Below are 20,385 nucleotides of genomic sequence, written 5' to 3'. Positions count from 1 at the left end.
CTCCTCCTCCTCCTCCTCCTCCTCCTCCTCCTCCTCCTCCTCCTCCTCCTCCTCCTCCTCCTCCTCTTCTTCTTCTTCTTCTTCTTCTTTTTTTTTTTGGTTTTTCGAGACAGGGTTTCTCTGTGTAACTTTGTGCCTGTCCTGGATCTCACTCTGTAGCCCAGGCTGGCCTCAAACTCACAGAGATCCACCTGGCTCTGCCTCCCGAGTGCTGGGATTAAAAGCGTGCGCCGCCACTGTCTGGCTAGTAGAAAGTTCTTATGAATGTATTGAATTGAAATTTCAAACATTTACTTTCTAAAGGATTTTTAAATAATTAAATTAAAATATAAATATATCACTCCCCCTTTCCTTTTCTCCCTCCAACCCCTCTCACATTCTTTCACTTTCTCTAACTGATGTCCTCCTTTCATTATTATTGTCACACACACACACACACACACACACACACTACATAAACATGCAAGTACAACCTGCTAATGTTGGATATGTTGCACACACACACTACATAAACACGTAAGTACAACCTGCTAATGATGGATATGTTGCACAGACACACACACACACACACACACACACACACACACAAACATGTAAGTACAACCTGCTAATGATGGATATGTTGCACAGACACACACAGACACACACACACACAAACATGTAAGTACAACCTGCTAATGATGGATATGTTGCACGCGCGCACACACACACACACACACACACACACACACACACACACACACACACAAACACGTAAGTACAACCTGCTAACGATGGATATGTTGCACACACACACACACACACACACACACACACACACACACACAAACACGTAAGTACAACCTGCTAACGATGGATATGTTGCACACACACACTTCTTTTCCTTTGACAACACCGCCATAGCCTATTTTTAGCTTTTCTCTGGCTCTGTCTTCCTTTGTTTGCTTCTGTCCTATACTCCCCAATGAATTGCTGCAGCGTCTCTGGGTTTTGTTAGCTTACCTTATTCTCTCTCCCGGCTCTTAGACTTCTACTTTGTAGTTTTTTTCAGAGTGGATGCATAAACTGCTATGGAAGCTGAGGTTACCTTTCATGTCACACGTCACCTGTCACCTGCTGCAGAGCTCTGCTGCTACTTTCTGCTGTTTATAACACCTTCATATGAATGCTCAGATTAGCCACTTTTAAACTACATATTACTCTGAGTTGAGTTTTGTTGAACCAGGAAAATAAGAGTAAATATAATAGCTGGTAATTGTGTTTCTTTAAATGCTTCAATTATAGAGTTTTTATTTAATGCTTAAATTATAAATTATTTAATTTAGCTCCTTCAGCGACTTCACTTTTCCTTCCTCATCGTATCGTTTATGAACATCAACAAGTATGCTACTATGTATTCTTCTGGGTGTCCAAACTGATCAACTCCACTGAGGTTTTACTAGTGAACTGGTAATGTTGATGCCTACTAGAGTTTTATACATGTTTACTAGGATATTACCTCACATTTTCCATTATTATTTTCTTCCCTTAGGAATCTAGTCAAACTATGTCATGATGCTTTATTGTCTAGAAACACAATATAATACAAACTTCATTCTTATATTTTAAACAACAAATGCTACTAGAAAATATTATATTAATAAGTATAATCTAATTCAATAAAAAACTCTTGAGTAACTTCATTTTCTTTAGCAGCATTACTATTTTTACTTATGGTTTTTATTAATCTTTCAAATCAATGACTTAGTAAAAGTGATATTAAGATGTGTTAAATAGGAAGTCAGATTAAAAGAAACTTGAAAATTAATCCAAATAATGGTACAATCTCAAAAGAGTTAGCAGATGAAGTGTCCCTTATCCTAATGAAAAAACAATTCTGACTTGGAAAATGAATTGGTTTAGACTGAACAAATGCTGGATTAGTAAATTAAAACAAAAGATAAAAGAGTTAAGATTAGAAATGAGACATTACTATGGGCTGGGGATGTAGTTCAGTTGGCAGGTGCTTGACTAGCATGAATAAAGCCTGTGGCTTGATTGCCAGCACAGTACGAAGACAGGCATGGTGGCATTCAACCATAACTCTGGTATCTGGGAGGTAGTGGCAGAAGGATCATTTCAAGGTTATCCTCAGAATCACATTGAGTTCAAGGACAGACAAGGCTATATGAAAGCCAGTCTCCAAAAATAATAAAGGCAAAAAAGCTAACATTATCAAGAAGAAGAATGTAAAATTAAGAACATGCAATAGTAACAGGCAACAAGAATTGTATTACCTTCAGGTCGATATTGTGCAACGATAGTGACAGCTTGGCCTGCATTTTTTAATGCGGCTGCTGCTTGCTCATGACTTGCAGCTCTGAGGTCAACACTGTTTACCTATAAATAAAATCAAATACTAATGTAAGAAAACATAGTCTTTGATTAGAAATCAATGGCCTGTTTATTATGTGAGTAGGCACAGGTTAGTTGCAGTACTTCATTGTTTAAATACATTATACAGTAAAACAATACATGATTATTTTAAACAATTTCATTCACTAAGAATACTTTATCAGCAAGAGGAGAAAGTCAAGCATATCCTCAAAGGATTTCAGAAGGCTGGCTACCCAACTAACAGTAATACTTTATCAGAATGGTTTCTAACTGGTTCTCCTCTGGGTCAAGTCCTCTCGGCTACAATGCATGACTGTGTTTCTAGATACACTCTATTACTCTGTTGAGGGTCTAAACGTCTACATTCACAAACAATGTAGCTTTCTTGTTCTGTCTGCCTCACAGACTGAGTTGGGAAAATATTACAATTATTCTGATTTTCAGGAGTTTCTTAATTTTTTGAAAGATTGTCAGTGAAACTGTCTAGTCTTGGACTTTTGATTTCTCTTTCTTGCTCCACATATATAATCCATATACCATAAAATATATATTTATATTAGTATTAGGATCAAATCCATGACTTTACGAATGCTAAGTACATGCTCTATCACAAATTACAATCCAAACCTTTGATTAGTGATTTAGTGTTTGTCCTTTCTTGCCAGCTCAGAGCCAGCATTCATTTTTCTTATTTTCGGTTTATATCTTTTACAAATTTATGAACAGTAATGTATGTAACACATACCTATTATTTTAAGTATATAAACATATATAAGTATATAAGCACACACACACATATATATTTAGTAATCACTTTTGTTTTAAACTCTATATTCTTATTATTTGTGCTTGTGAATTTTACCTAATGAGGTACTTAAATGTTTTTCCTAGAGTTTTTAGGTCGTGTTCAGTTTTGAAGATCTTTTTGCACATTTTCCTCTTGCTCCTAAGTATTTTTCTCCTTTGCTTTCATGGCATTTCCCCACAGAAAACTAGTAAACATTTACATATCCATGTTACTGATGTATATTGTCAAACAATGCTGTCTTTAAACATAACCAGGCTGAGCCTTGAACTCTCTGGAGTGGTCTTGGCTGTGCTGCTGGCCTAACATATTTTGGCAACATTGTGTGTCAGTGACCCACATAAGCTGGTCTCACACTGGCAACTTAAAATTATCTATTATGGTCTGAGTTTTTCACACCAAACCCTATGCCACCTGAAAATGTACTTTGACAGAGGTGTGAAGTGAAGGTCCTAAGCTAATTTTATTTTCCTAACTAGCTAATTTGTTTAATGACACCACCAATTTATCCTTACCACACTATAACTTATTTTGAAAAGACTAAACTACAGTATAACTTCACAAATATAAAACAAAACAAAACAAAAAACTCTATGACTAATTAAGATGGAAATATCTGGCAACTATATACACCCATGAAACTCCTTAAAGAACATACATGCCATCTCTATTATCCAGCCCTGAGAGTTCTACTGGGCACTTTAAAAAAACACCTTTTTATTGATTCTTTGTGACTTTCATATCATGCACCCCAATTCCACCCGTCTCTCCGTCCTTCCATATCCTCCCTCTGCCCTTTGAGGTTTGCCCCTCAAAGAAAACAAAAAAGTCAATGTAATAAAAGACAAAATTAAACAGTGTCCAAAAGTGACAAGAAGACACTTATGGTTGCTCTCATCCTTGACAGGGTGGTGAAGGAAGGAGAAACAGATGGAAATAAGAAGAAGCCACTAAAGAAAACTACTCAACATCTGGTTTCTTGTAGACTGGGGAAAACAAGATTTCCAGGAAGCCACAGGACAAATCTAGATGCCCAACCTGCTAACCTCATTACAATGGATCTTGACTGAGTGTTCAAGTAATCAAGTTTGGGGACTGAAACATGAGCACTAAGACAGACGTACTCATTTCTTAATCGTAGAGGGTACTTCCAAATACAAGACAGGAGCTGGGCTAGTCTGAATGTAACTGGCCCCCATAATCTCATAGTGGGTGGTCTATTAGGACATGTGGCTTTGTTGGAGTGAGTATGGCCTTGTGTATGTCACTGTGGGGGTAGGCTTTGAGGTTTCCTATGCTCAGGATATCGCCCAGTGTCTCAGCTGACTTCTGGTTGCCTGCAAGCCATGATGTAGCCAGCACCATGTCTGCCTGCACCCCAGCACGTTCCCCACCATGATGATAATGGACTAACCTCTGAAACTGTAAGTGAGCCACCTCCATTAAATGTTTTCCTTTCCTTTGAAGAGCTGCCATGGTCAGGTGTCTCTTCACAACAATAAAAACCCAAACTAAGACAGTAGCCTACTAAATGTAGCTCATGATAATCTTCAATGTGGTCAAAGTACTAAAAACTGACACTGAAAATCTGTTAAAAATTAACAAAAGGAACTCTTTACTTTTAGTTGCTTGGGAACGGAAGTGAACCAAGAGAGGTCAAACAAAGCCCTCCAAGTCAGTGCAGACAGAAGAGAGTACAGAATGGGAAACAGATATTCCCAAGGTAAAGGACAAACACAGGACGGACATTCAGAGAACAAAAAGGACTACAGCACCTTGAAAAGTTGGGAGCTGAGTTATAAAGTAGTTTTGCAAGTTGGCAGCTCAGCTGTCCAGTCCTCAAAAAATGCTTGCTTGATCCTACTCTTAAAAACCAATCAACCAACTAACCACCAACCAAAAACCAACAAAACAAAACAAAACAAAAAACAACCAACCAAAAACTCCCAGTAAATTAAACTGAAGCTCTAACAAAATATAGTTCAATTACAGATCATGTGCGTACAACTTGATTCTGGAAGCCTTAAACACGAATCATTCCCCTAGGATCAATCCCCAACATACAAATCATTCTGTTACAGAATGATAACATATAGTATTTACTTCATGCTCTAAACAAAATCTGGTTCTTCAATGAGAACAAGAGAGGAGGGCGGGAGGTGGGGGAGACCCCTCAGACTCCCCCCCCCCCCAGTTTGCATGCCCACTCCTCCCTGAGAAGAGAGAGGAGGAGGAGGGGGTAAGGTCAAAGCATAACTACAGCTGGGTCTCTTTCCACCCGTGGGTTCCAGGAAGTGAACTCAGGCTTAGCAGCAATCATCGTGTGTGTTATTTTATCCAGAACGTCTCATGATAGTTAAGATCATAAGACAAGCAAAGATGGGAGACTAAGAGAAGTTAGGCGGCTGTGGCGGCGCATGCCTGGATCTTAGTACTAAGAAGCGGAGGCAAAAGGATATCCAAGAGTTGCTGGCCATGCTGGACTACACTATGGAGGGTAGCGGGCCAACCAGGGCTTTAGTGAGACCTTGTTACTAAAAATAATAATGATTATTATGATAAAATCATGATGATGAAAATGCTAACAGCTGTAGAGACAGCCGATGTGGATGATGAGTTTGGAGAGGTTGAGCAAAGGCATAATAACTATCAAAAAAAATGAACCAAATGGAATTGCTAGGGAAAAAAATGATCAGAGATTTTCTTTGAAAGACTTAGTAGTATAGAAAAATTAGCAAAAGTAAGAAATAGGAAACTTGAACATAAGTCACAGCAAGTTTCCAAGCTGAAACTTAAAGACAGGGAAAGATGGAAGACAGACCATCTCATCATCCGTGGAATAGTATCACACAGTTTAACAAACACAGGGGAATTCTGAAGGGATACTGACAGACAGAACTCCCAAAACTGACAGAGGAGACATAAGATGGCAGGCAGAACAGTAAGTCACAGCACTGCCATGCAAGCCTGTGAACCTGAAGTTGATGTCCTGAAGCCATGGCGGAAGAGAGCTGACTAAGGGAGACTTCCTTTGACCTCCACCCACAGCATGTGTGCTCACTACCACTCATACCCAATAACTTAAAGAAGTGCCGAAAGAGAAAAAAATGCTGACAAGTTCTCTATTCAGTGAATTATGAGAAAAGGAGGTGAATGAAACATAGTTTAAAAAATCAGTACTGAAGAAAAAGTAAAAAAAAAATTGGAGAATATTGTAGTGTAAATAAAAAGCAAAGATATGAGACAGAAGTCTGTAAGAATTACTAATTAATAACTGTATCCCTTCTGGGATGTAGCTCAGTGGTGGAGCAGATGTGTAGATGAGAGGCCCTAGGTTCAGCCAAGTGCCACAAATAATGGTAATCATTATATCACAATAAATTGTTAGATGCGGAAAATGTCAGTTTGGTTTAAAAACAACAACAAACAAACAACAAAACAAAAAACCAAACAAGACTGAACTCTACAATGCGTATCAGAAATATATTTTAAGTTATTTTTAAAATTCATTTTTTAAATGATTAACAGGTAACAGTAAAGACAATAAAAACACCTAATCATCAGGTCCTACCGATATAATACGATCTCCTTTTCTGAGCTCTCCACTGAGATCAGCGGGTCCTCCAGCCAGGATGAAGGAGATAAATATTCCTTCTCCATCCTCACCTCCCACAATGTTGAAACCAAGTCCTGTTGAGCCACGATGAAGAACAACTTTTCTAGGTTCCCTAAAAATGAAGAAAAAGAAATGAAATACCTACAATAAATGAAATGTCATGTAGAACTTGAACATTCTCACCAGAAGCGCATCCTACTGATGACACCTCTGAGGGATGAGGCCCTACAATGGCGCCCTGGCTGACCTTCAACTATCTGGCCTCAAATTCATCGCGACCTTACCCAGTCTCCTGATAATGGGGATTACAGGCATGTGTTACTATTACCAACCAACACACAAAGTTAAATGGAAAAAAAAAAATCAAACAAAACAAAACCTAAATGTTATATAAAAGGTTTCCCAAAATTACAAGGGAAAGAGAAATAGAAGGGGGAAAAAAATCTAATTTTATATAAAATTTAAAAAAAATCAATGGTAAAAATCAAGCAAACAAAACACATTTTATAAATATTCAAAGAATAAAAATATCAAAACTAATATAAAGTAGTAATATGTAGTCTGTCAAGAAAATTTGTGCGTACTATTGCCTGAGAGTCACCACAGCCATTATTTCTTAGCTACACAAAGCAGCTATCTCTGTCGCTTGGGGCGGAGCCTTTCCTTAAGCTGCAAAGACACCAACCATTCAACTGTAAGTCCAAATCACTTCCTTTTGCTAAGGAGAGGGCCTCTGACGAAGGAAAAGAAAATGTTCTGTCCTTTTCCACAGAAAAAGACCTTAACAAGACGGAACACATTCCTATCCATTCTCATATCACCCACTTGACCATCAATGAACATAATGAAATCTCCTTATTGGTTTAGATATACTGCAATTATGGAAGTGAAATCAGAGACCTCAGAGGTGCTATGGGTTGCCCTGCCATCCTGGAAAATACCCATCTCCAAACTTTTTATTTGAAATAATTAAGCATCTTTAACAATTGGACATGACTGCATGCACCTGTAGTCCTAGCTGCTTGGGAGGCCAAAGAGTGGGAATTACTCAGGACCGTGATCTGAGCCCATTCGGGGATCACAGTCCATCTCCAAACAAGAGCAGCCTTCCTGAATTTTATTATCCAAAATACAAAAGATTTTTTTTATTCTGAGTGTTTACTACTTTTTTTTTTTTAAAGAGAAAATCTCACTATGTAGTTCTTATGGCCGTAAATTCAGAGATCTGCTTGCCTATGCCTCCCAAGTGCTTGTGATTAAAGGCCTGTAGCATCATGCCCAGCCTTGTTTATTACTTTACAAAATGAATTTTAAGATGGATGCATTTACCTTCTTCTACACATAAAAACTCTCTGGACTGTATCTCCCCATTGATAATTTTCACAACTGTTGGCACAGTTATGTGAAAATCATTCACATCTATCTTATGGTAAGATCATGAAAGTGCCAGCAGTAGATCCTTTTAAATTTGATGAAATATAGAATTCCACTGACAGGCATTACTCTTAAAAAGAATATAGTATATCTGAAAAGCATTTACAATTTTTAATATTTTTTTAAAACGTAAAAGAAAACAATTGGTTATAATAGCCGCGAGAGCTAAATCTTATGTTAAGATGAATTTTAAGAATTATTAAACATAATATTATATCAATATTCTTAGGTGCTGGCCTACTCAAAACTTGAAAGAGTACGTTCTACATATACATAGGTAGCCAGCATTATCCAATTTTGCTAACTCTTTTATGGAGCTTATAAAGTTATTTTTCTTATCAAAAATGGGAAATTAAACAAAATGTTTAGGAAATACAAGTGTATATATACATCTATATGAAAGAAAATGTGGCTAATAAAATTCAGGAAGGCAGTAATCTGGGGACACTGAAGGAGAGACGGGGTAGGACGAGGAGCACAAGCGTTTCACCATGTTAGGTAGCGGATTTCAGGGCGCAGGGCAACATATGCATGAACTGTAAATTCAGAGAATTATTATTTTCAAGTTACTTCTGTAGGAAAATACATTCTAAATGTAAACGTGATAAATGAAAAGGAGCCCAACAGAAGCTGTCGTTAGAACAATTCAACTACAAGATACTCCGGGGCTCTCCTAAGCAACTGGCAGTGACTGTAAAGTACTCTGATGGTCACTCACGAAGCCAACACACAAACAAGTTACATACGGTCTTGGAACTCCACTCCTGTCTATTTCCTAAATAACTGGCTCACAGCAAGCACTTGAACAGATACATGAATGTCAGTGGTTACCACGGAAGCTGGAAACAATGTAAGTGACACATAGGGACTAATAAACTGTGGTTTCAAAGTGTGAAGAGGCGCACGCGCGCGTGCACACACACACAACTATTAGTCAAAAAGATGAATGAAGATTAATATATACTAACCTATACGTGAACCTTGAAAACAATGCTGTAAAATGTCAGTCACAAAAGAAGACATATTGCTTGGTTCCACTTACATGAATTATTTAGATGAATCAAATTTGTAAGACTGAAAGAAGACTCAAGTTATCAAGAGCTAGGAGTAGTGTGGATTCATCTGTCATGATGAAAACAGTTTTGGAAATGGCTTGTGGTAACACTGAATATAATGCACCTAAAATATACACTGTGGCAATGACTACCATTTTAATTTTATTATATACATATATTTTATCACACTAAAAATGAATGACATGCACTACAAATGACTGAGTGTGCGTATGTGGGTATTGATGTGTGCAGTCAGAGGAAAATCTCCAATGTCATTCCTCAGGTACTGAGGTATTCCTCACTGGTCTGGAACTCGCCATATGGGTGAAGCTGGTGGGCTTAGGGACCTGCCTGCTTCTGCTTCCCTAGTGCTGCCATTGCAAGTGTCACAACTTGGCCTTTTAAAATGTGGGTTTAGAGTACGTAAGTATCAAACTTAGGTCTTCCGACTAAGCCATTTCCCAGTGCCCTCTGTAAACTTAACAAGAGTAAATTATGGTGAGTATCTGAATAAAACTAATTAAAAAATATTTGTTTGTTTGTTTGTTTTTCAAGGCAGGGTCTCACAATGTAGATCTGGCTGTCCTAGAACTCACCCTGTAGACCAGACTGGCCTCAAACTCACAGAGATCTGTCTGCTTCTGCCTCCCAAGTGCTGGGATTAAAGGTGTGTGCCCCCACAGTCGAGCCTGAATAAAGAACTATTAAGGACTGAACTTTATAGCAATTAAGTATATGCTGTGGTATTTCTGAAGGGAAGCTGAGAATCAGAGACCACTTCTCAAGAGGCTTTGGCTCAAACTCTGGAGGACTCGCAGTGTTTGGGCACTGATTTTTGTACTTTATGATTTGGGTGAGGAGCCTAATTATCAAATGGGACCGATACAATGCATACCATTTTAAGAAGTCCTAGTCAGTACCCATCTGATTTTCACATGAGTATGCAAATATGTACGTCTGTTGTGATAACCATCCAACAGATACTCTAGATATGGGACATGCAGAGAGGCTGGATGGGGACAGGGAGGAAAATGGAAATAAAACTCACCCTTTAATTGGCAAAATATGTGAAGATATTAAAGATATAATAGGCACTATTAGCAAATAACAAAAATAGATATCAGTCAAGAAGTAATGCTTACAAACAATAAGCACTGACTATTCTATTCTTTCTACTGATTTTCATTATTAGTCCAACTAACAGGCATTTATTTTGTTTCCAACATTGCTAACTCAGAAAGAAGATAAACGCTTCTATACTAGAGACATCACTGCTTCTTTTCTTTTTAAAGACTTAATTATTTTCATTTTATATGTATGAATGCTTGCCTAAATGTATGCAAGTACACCACCTGTATGCTTGGTGCTTACAGAGACCAGAAGAGGACATCAGATCTCCTGGAACTAAAGGGACAGGTGGCTGTGAGCCAACATGTGGGCACTGGGGACTGAGCCTTGATCCTTTTTCAAGAGAAGCAAATCCTTTTAAGCATTAAGCCAACTCTCCAGCTCTGAGCCCAGTTTGTTGTTGGGGTTTTTTGCTCTCTTGGGGGACCCACCACCCAGATCCCAAAAAAATTCACACACGGAGGCTTATTCTTAATTACAAATTCCTGGCTTTAGCTTGGCTTAGTTTCTAGCCAGTTTTCCTTAAATTATCTCGCCTACGTTTTGACTCTGGGCTTTTACCCTTCTCTTACTTCTAAATCGTACTCTTACTCTGTGGCTTGCTGTGTGTGGAGCTGGGTGGCTGGCTCCTGGAGTCCTCCCCTTCTCTGGCTGCTAGATCTCTAATCCTTCTTCCCAGATTTCTCCTTCCATTTATACTCTCTGCCTGCCAGCCCCGCCTAACCTTTATCCTGCCTTGCTATTGGCCGTTCAGTTCTTTATTAGATCATCAGGTGTTTTAGACAGGCACAGTAACACAGCTTCACAGAGTTAAACAAATGCAACACGAACAACAGTAACACACCTGAAAATATTCTACTACACCAGTTTCTTTTCTTTTTTTTCTTTTTTTCACCGGAGCTGAGGACCGAACCCAGGGCCTTGCACTTGCTAGGTAAGTGCTCTACCACTGAGCTAAATCCCCAACCCCTACACCAGTTTCTTAATCTGTAGGTGCCAATCCTACATTGAAGGCACAATGAATGTGGGGATGATGAAAAATTTGGCAAAAGTAAAAGGTTTTTGAATTTACAATAAGCAGAAATGAATTCAAAGTCAAATGTGTCAAGACTCTCAGGTGTTTCTGGTCGCTATCTCCCGTGCTGCGTCATGGGATAACACTGCACCCTTGCTTTTGAATGTCTCAGGTGTGCATGCTGTACTGTGCATGCTGCTCCACTAACAAATGCTGCTTGACAACCTCATCTAAGATTTAAGACTGCTGTGCATTTGAAAAACAAACCTCTTACAGAGTTCTGCTCTTACAGGAACCACAATGCTTTAATTACAGAAACAAAGACTTTTTAAATATTTTCCAATCATTTTTCTTTAGCATGTAAATACCAAAGTAGTATATCTTTGGATTGTATAGTAGACGATTTGATTTAAAAACTTTCGTGTTTGAGGCCAGGTGGTGGCAGCGCACACCTTTAATCCCAGCACCAGGCAGATCTCTGTGAGTTTGAGGCCAGCCTGGTCTACAGAGCGAGATCCAGGACAGGCACCAAAACTACACAGAGATACCCTGTCTCAAAAAAACCAAAACCAAAACTAAAACCAACCAACCAACCAACCAACCAACCAAACAAACAAACAAACAAACAGAACTTGGTGTTTGAACTGATAACTTGAGTTTCATAAAAACTAACCAACCAACCATTAAATGAATTCTGGGAATGCTTGGGATCAGGATAGAAGATCCAGTTCCTGAACTGTCCCTAGCCATACTTCTGTTATGTACTGCACTTTTACGCAACACGCTGTTCTCAGCAAACAATGCTGACCAATGCTGAAAATACTCTACAGCCTGCATTATCAAACATTTAGCCAAGATTTAGTTTTTACTTTTAATTAAGTTTTAAAAATTAATTTTACTTATGGAGGTTAGAGGACAACTTGGAGGAAGCGGCTCTCTCCTTCTGCCAGGTTGGCTCCAGGAAGTGCACTGAGGTGGTCGGGTGTGCTGGCAGCTACCAGTACCTGCTAAGCCATCTTGCTAGCACCAAGATTTGATTCTTTATGTTATAATAAATGAGTACATCCATCTGATTAATATGAAAATTTGGTCTTTAATTTTGTTTTATAAGATTTACTCTTGCTTTAAAATAAATTATTTTATCAATTAATGCTTGATTTATGTATCTATTTTATATACCCATATATCTGGCAATCATGTAAAATTTCTCCAAAGAAAGGAGCTGTAAAGAGTTTAGGAACTAAGTCTAGTGTCTGCAGTCTACTGAGAAAAGCCACAATTCAAACAAACACCAAAGTTCAAAGCCAACAATGCTTATAATGATGAAAGTAATAAAAACATAACAGACATTACTGAGTACATATATAATGCTAAGTGCTACAGTTAATACAGTTAATATAAAATACTTGTAAAATTTACAAAGCAAGCTATACCTTGAATAATATGAAAAGGAGCTAAAATATTTCTATCTCATTACAATTCCAGGGAATGTCTTAGACATAAACTTTAGTGCAGTTACTACTGTTAAATGAAAGCAAATTTTTGGTGTCAGAGTTTCAACAATATATATCAAGCAATAAAAGTACAACTTGCTGATTTCTGAATACAAATGCTTACTATAATATTCTATGACATGTATTAGAAAAAAATCCCACAAAGTTAGCTTAATGGATCAGTGTTGTCTTAGTTTAGCTTTATCTAAGCTAATCTCTTCCTTTAAAAACAAAACAGAACAGTCTTGATCTGTAACCCAGATGAGCCCGAAACTTACTATGTAACCTAGCCTCGAACCTGAACTCACAATCTTCCTGCTTCAGCCTTTTTTCATGGCTATAACACCAGGTATGTACTAGTATACCAAACTATTTAAGCTACGTTTAATGAAACTTACCTCACCTTAAGACAGTAAAAAGCAGTATTTTAGAAAGGAGCAGAAATTACTTATTAGTCTTAAAAGGTATGGCTCTCTTTCATGGCTAATCAAAATGTTACTTAACAGTTGGCTTTATGTAAGAAGATGAATATTAAGTGCCTTACCTAGTAATCTCATCATCTCCAAGCACTGGTTTAGAAATGGGTGAGTATCTTGCGGGTGACGCTGGTGTCTGGCCCAAGTAGGAAGATTGGCTAACATGGTTATCAACAGGTTGAGAAGAAGCTTCAAAATAAATTGAGAAATATATCAAAAATGAAAGATGCCACTTAGTACCTGGATGTGTACTTTAAAGTTAAAGTAGAATCCTTTTTGCTACTTTGTGTAACAGAATTTAGTAGAGAAGATGTCAGCTAAGAACAATGTATAAGTTCAAGTTTCAGGTCAAAACTGGCTTTAACATTCAGATCAATGAAGCTAATTTATTTCACTTGCACTCTTTTGAGAAAATACAACTACAAAAGAGTTTTATATAAGCTGATTTGCAAAATTAAGTCCAGGATAGGTTAAAAACTGTCACAGAAAGGGATAAAATATGATGTCACTAGTAAAAATATTCATTATTATTAATTTTATGTGTATGGGTATTTAGTCTGCATGGATGTTTCTGCACCATGTACATGCCTACTGTCCAGAGGTCAGAAGAGGGTGTCAGATCCTCTGGGCCTGGAGTTACAGGCTTTGAGCTGCCAGTTAAGTTAACTACTGACTTATCTCTCCAGCCTCTTTAATTTTGTTAAGAAGCCAATTGTAGACATTAAAAAAAAAAGAAAAAGCACACAGATTCACAAAATTATTGTGAATGGAGGCCAGAAGTGTAAAAATAGTAAAGCCTTATACCAGGTTTATAAATGTCTATCCAATCTGTACCTATTTTTAATTATACCCACAAAGAGTGGACATCTGGTAAAGCACAAAATGTAGGGGTTGGGGATTTAGCTCAGTGGTAGAGTGTTTGCCTAGCAAGCGCAAGGCCCTGGGTTCAGTCCTCAGCTTAAAAAAAAAAAAAAAAAAAAAGTAAAAAGTAAAAGTCATTTGTTGTTTCATTTTTATAATAGTATCATACACACTTGGTCATTCAAGTAAAACTGTAACACAGAGTTATACTGCAACTCCTGACCACAAAGTCCCAGGCAAGGAACATTTTAGCTATTGTTTACAAAGACACCATCATTGAATGATCTGAATCATTGCCAAAATACATAGAAAGCAATAAAGCATTTCAAAACTAGCTGCAATGTCTAACATTTTTATTACCAACCATTGGCTTTTCCTTTTACTGTACTACTAAGCATTTTCTACAGGTAAAGAATCATGGGGAGTATACAATGTGTACAGACGTTATCAGTTCAAGCAACTACAGTGGTTGTGAAGGTGACTTTAAATAAAGAAATGAAGGGATCTGAATGTGAGACAATGGGAAATAACTGAACTGTATGGTATAAGGAGAAAATGCATACTCTACTAAAAAGGAAGCAGCATCTATGTCTCTATACCATACAAAAAGTTAGAGTGTGTGATGTCTCCTGGCAATATAACCCAGAGGTCCAGTGTGTCTACTGGTATCATGGGTGTGCAGAGCCTAATAGTAATCGCTTCCTCACCAGTTCCCGAGAGAGTCTTTTATATTTTCATCAAAGTACTTCCTACCAATGGTTCTCAACTTTGAAGTCCAAAGTCCTTCCTGGGTTATATATATATGTATATGTATATGTATATGTATATGTATATGTATATGTATATGTATATGTATATGTATATGTATATATGTATATTTATTGATTTTTGACTGTCAGGTTTTGTTGCTGTATTATCCTGTTTGTATGGAACAAAAATCCAAACTAATAACCACAAAACTGAACAATAAAAATTCTATTAAATGTCAAAATAAAAAATGTATCTTTTCCCTGCTAGATTTAAACTGCACCTTTATGCAGTGAACATTTGAACCTTTAACCTCACATGTCAATCTATCAGACAGTTAGCACTAAACATTTGTGTTCCTTTCAATCAATTAACCCAAGGAAAGATCAGAAAAAACATTGCTATTTTTATACTTGAAATCTTACATAACAAGATCTCACAGAGAAATGATGGAACAAAGAAATCCAATTTCCTATCATGAAATATCAACACCAATGACCCAAGACCTATAGGTGTGGACAAAAAGCAGCAGAACTTAAAGTGAAAGGGAGAAGAAACTGGAGCGAGATCGTGGGTATAACAGGAGGATGTAAGTTGACAGGGAGAAGCTAGGAAAGAGTCATCACGGTGGTGCTGGAACTACCTCAGGGATAACGATGGGCTTTGTCATTAGTATCAGGCATACTTTTATCCCTGTACACTGTACTTAGGTTCCCATCTTGTTTTGCTTTGTTTTTCAGGACAGAGCTTCTCTGTGTAGCTCTGGCTGTTCTAGAACTCGCTCTGTTGACCAGGCCTGCCTCTGCATCCCAAGTGCTGGAATTAAAAGGTGTGGACCATCAAGTTAAAAATATTGGTTGTGCCTTTCCGATTCCTAAGGTTCAGACAACTTCCATAAACGTTTTTTTTTCTTCAGTGTTCTTGCCAAAAGGTTTTTTGCTATCCAGTAAATCAGCTGTTTGCTGCTACCTTTGACATCTGCTCTTTTCTAGAAACCCCCCTCTCCCCCAGTCTTGGACAACCACCTCCTAAATCCAATGTGATCTAGTTCTTTTTTCTACAGAGATAATGAACGACAGAAAACACGGACAGTCTTATTTACCAGGTTAACTGAATTAAGAACTAAAATCTTGGGCTGGAGAGATGGCTCAGCTGTTAAAGGCTAGGCTCACAACCAAAAATATAAGAACTAAAATCTTTCCAACCAAAAATTCCAAGTCTATATAGATGAATTCATTGATAAATTACACTATCAATATAATTTATCATGTTAAAAGAATAAAAGAGAAACTCTCTGCAAATAAAACATTTGTGCATTTTAAAAACTTACAGAATAAACTCTGTAAGTCCGGAATAAAAATTTGCTTTCTTAACCTGATAACGGGAATCTACCGAAGTCCTGGCAAGATGCTATTTTCCTAGATTGAGACTGTGGCAGTGATATGCATTGTCTTTTCTTTTCTTTTTAAAATTTAATTATTTTATGTGTATGGGTACTTTGCCAGCATGTATGTCTGGGTACCATGTGTGTGCCTGGTGCCTGCAGAGGTCAGAAGAAGGTGTCAGTTCCCCTGGAACTGTAGTTACAGATGGTTGTGAGCCTGTGGGCGCTGAGAAATGAACCCAGGTCCTCTAGAAAAGCGGCCAATGATCTTAATTGCTGAGCTATCTGTCCAGCCTCTGTCATTTCTTAACACTGACCTGGAGGTTATGTCAGTCATCACACAAACAAAGGAAATAAATGTTTAGAGAACAGGGAAAACAATTAAAAAAAAAAAAACCCTGAATTTTATACACAAATCACATGGTTGAATACACAGACTTTTTACAAAATAACCTAAGGTACTTTTAATGAACTTAGCAATACTAATTATATAATCAACATAAAGAAGCCAGCCATGTTTCTACATATTAATAAAAACAAGAAATATTTAAAAAGCAGTATCATTTATAATAGACTGGGTATCAAGGTTACCCAGTATCTTGGACTAAATGTAACAAAAACAATTATAAAATCTCTATTCTACAAAACACTCCTCAGATCAATTTGAAAATATCTGTGTAACTAAGACAAAGATATCATACTCATGAGTGACTCAATTTTCAATTCTGGAAAAACTGCGCTGTGGTTTTCTATTCTTTTCTTTTTTGTTGTTTCAGCCAGGGTCTTACCCCATTGCCAGGCCAACTCTGAACTTCAGATCTTCTTGCCTCAACCTCCTAAGGGATGAGACTGCAGGTGCGAGAAACCTAAGCTTGGCTCTATTTGTATATTTGTCTGTATATGGTGCATGCACACGTCTAACCCTGTGAGTGTGTGTGTGTGAGTGTGTGAGTGTGTGTATGTGTGTGTGAGTGTGTGAGTGTGTGTGTGTGTGTGTGTGTGTGTGTGTGCGTGTGTGCGTGCATGTAGAGGTCAGGAGCTGACACTGCGTACTGCTGTGGGATAATGCTCTTACACACTGTAAACATTTGCCACTTGAATTGGTTTAATAAAACACTGATTGGCTGGTAGCTGGGTGGGCAGTTAGGCGGGAAAGCCAAACTGAGAATGCTGGGAAAGAGGAGGACGGAGCAAAGGAGTCAGTCGCCAGCCAGATGCAGAGGAAGCAAGATGAGAACGCTGCACTGAGAAAAGGTCCCGAGTCACGTGGTTAGACACAGATGAGAATGATGGTTATTTAAGTGTAAAGAGCTAGTCAGTAATAAGTCTAAGATATTGGTTAAGCATTTATAAATTATATTAAGCCTCAGAGTCAATTATTTGGGAAGCAGCTGCTGGGTATTTGGGAAGTGGCAGATGGGAGAGAAACTTCTGCCTACAGGGTACCTTCCTTTACTTTACCTCAGTGATTGGGCTCACTGAACTTGGAGCTGGCCATTAGGCTGGACTGGCTGCAGCAGGATCCTTCTGACAGGATCCTGTTATTTCTGCTTTCCCAACACTGAGGTTACGGACAAACGCTTCTATGCCTGGCTTTTCTGGGGTGTTGTACATCTGAACTCAGATCCTCATGCTTGAATAACTAGCACTTTCCCACTGAGCCATCTCCATAGCTCCAACATTGATTTTCATTTGAAAAATCATCAAAGAACTTCAAAGAAGACTTAAAAAAATCTTGAAAATAAAGCTGAAAGACAAACAGAAATCAACATGTATTATAAAGTCACTAACAGAGAATGTGCTGTTGCCAAGAGGATTGATAAATACATCAATAAAGAGTCTAGAATTAGAACTATTCCCTTAATATGTAATAAAATCACCAACAAACTCAGTGGTAAGCATCATAATCTAAGAGGCAGACAGATCTCTGTGAGTCCTAGGCCAGCCAGGGCTACATATGCTGTGGAGTATTATTTTAACGAGGCAGTGATGCTGCATTTGTTTAACCATGTAAGGGTGTGTGTTCAATGATGTAAAGATGTGCTGCATCTGTTTCACCTTGCCTGCCTAAGGCACCTGACTGGTCTAATGAAGAGCTGAACAGCCCAGCTAAGCAGTGAAACGATAGGCAGGGCTGTAGGGGAAAGAGAATAATAAATAGGAAGAGAAATCTAGGCTGGGAAGGAGGAGGAGAATGAGGAGACACCAGGGCCAGAGCCTGGCAGATGCCAGACAGACAAACAGAGAAGCAGTGAAAGAAGATATACAAAAGTAAGAAAGGAATAAGTCCCAAGGCAAAAGGTAGAGAAAGAGAAACAGGTTAATTTAAGTTAAAAGGGCTAGCCAGAGGGCTGGAGAGATGGCTCAGTGGTTAAGAGCACTGACTGCTCTTCCAGAGGTTCTGAGTTCAATTCCCCAGCAACCACATGGTGGCTCACAACCATCTGTAATGAGATCTGGTGCCCTCTTCTGGCCTGCAGGGACATGTGCAGGCAGAATACTGTACACATAATAAATCTTTAAAAAAAAAAAATAAGTAAATCTAATGAAATAATAAATAAATGAGCAACTGAAAAAAAAAAGACACCACTTTTTAGCCGGGCGGTGGTGGCGCACGCCTTTAATCCCAGCACTCAGGAGGCAGAAGCAGGCGGATCTCTGTGAGTTCGAGGCCAGCCTGGTCTACAAAGTGAGTTCCAAGAAAGGAGCAAAGCTACACACAGAAACCCTGTCTCGGAGGGGAAAAAAAAAAAAAGAGCTAGCCAGAAATGTGCTTAAACTAGGCTGAGCATTCAAAACTAAGAACAAGTCTCTGTGCCATGATTTGGGAGCTGGTTGGTGGCCCAAAAAGAAAACAACAACAAAAACACCTGAAACATACATATTAAAACCTTGTTTCAATAAAATGGGGCTGTGTATGTCATATTACCTTTATGTTAATATCTATGCTTCACACATAATCTAACTTGCCTTGCCTTGGAAACTGCATCCTCTAATCAGGAATTCTAGAGGTTTCATATAATATTAAATAAAAATAAATACTTGGACTGAGATTTATAATTGAGAATCATTCACCAATGATATAAACTTAAAAAATCCTCTTCTCAGGAAGCCAATGGACATTAACTCCTGTCCTCTTATTAGAATGATGCTGATATGTGTTTTAGGTTTTTTCATTTCAAATTTCATAATTTGGTCTTATTTACTATAAAAGAGTGAGAAGACATAAATGATACTTTTAGACTGAAAGAAGGTAGTAAGAATTTTAAATTTAGGTCAAAATCAGTGAGTACTATTTTGTGAAAAATTTTATCCTGACATGTCTGGACTACTCTTTTTGTATAAACTTAATATGCAAAAGTATGAACATTTTAAAAATGTTTCTGCTGCTAACAAGTTACCAAGATATCATTATACATATTGCTGGGTATGTGACTCAATTTGTAATCTCAGCACTTGGGAGGCTGAGGCATGAAAATTGCCAGGGGTTGGAGGTCAAGCCTAGCTTACAATGTGAGATGCTGTCCCCCAAAACATACCCATAAACAACAACACTAGTATATTGTTCTGCCATAAAGGCTATCTTAGGGGCCTAGGAAAGTGCTCAGTCCATAAAGTACTTGTAATACCAGCCCTGGGGCCTGAGTTTGAACCTGGAGGCAAACAGATCCCTGGACTCAAACCAGCCTAACTGGTAAGCCCCAGATCCTGGGGGAAAACCCTTTCTCAAATGAAGCAAGGTGGATGGCTCCTGAGAAATGACACCCAGGACTGACAACTGGCCTTCACATGCACATACATACATACATATATATATATACACATACACACATATATACATACATACATATGCGCATTCAGAAATACATACTCACACATATACACAAAAAAGGATATCTCAGGATGCTATTACTCTGCCATTAAAATGTGTGTAATCATGAGTTTTAAAAAAATTTAGTTATGCATATTATGGAATACATTTCTGTTTTCAGATA

General features: G+C 38.0%; 1 protein-coding gene across 18 annotated transcripts in view; it reads right to left on the bottom strand.

The window, feature by feature from the left end:
* Positions 1-20,385, bottom strand: part of Dlg1 (discs large MAGUK scaffold protein 1) — a 206,914-nt gene that overhangs the window by 48,729 nt on the left and 137,800 nt on the right. For 17 of the 18 annotated variants that reach the window (XM_076548687.1, XM_076548686.1, XM_076548689.1 and 14 more), the window contains 3 exons: positions 13,467-13,587; positions 6,753-6,909; positions 2,277-2,379 (listed from right to left, as the gene is read on the bottom strand). In XM_076548687.1, coding sequence (XP_076404802.1) covers positions 2,277-2,379; positions 6,753-6,909; positions 13,467-13,587 — 381 coding nt within the window. Of the gene's footprint in view, positions 1-2,276; positions 2,380-6,752; positions 6,910-13,466; positions 13,588-20,385 lie in introns of those variants that run through there. The other variant, XM_076548699.1, reaches the window with a different exon arrangement.

Source organism: Peromyscus maniculatus, chromosome 12 (genome assembly GCF_049852395.1).
Source record: "Peromyscus maniculatus bairdii isolate BWxNUB_F1_BW_parent chromosome 12, HU_Pman_BW_mat_3.1, whole genome shotgun sequence".
Classification (NCBI taxonomy): domain Eukaryota; kingdom Metazoa; phylum Chordata; class Mammalia; order Rodentia; family Cricetidae; genus Peromyscus; species Peromyscus maniculatus.
Note: the sequence above shows the minus strand (reverse complement) of the source record. Positions and strands in the feature narration are given on the sequence as shown.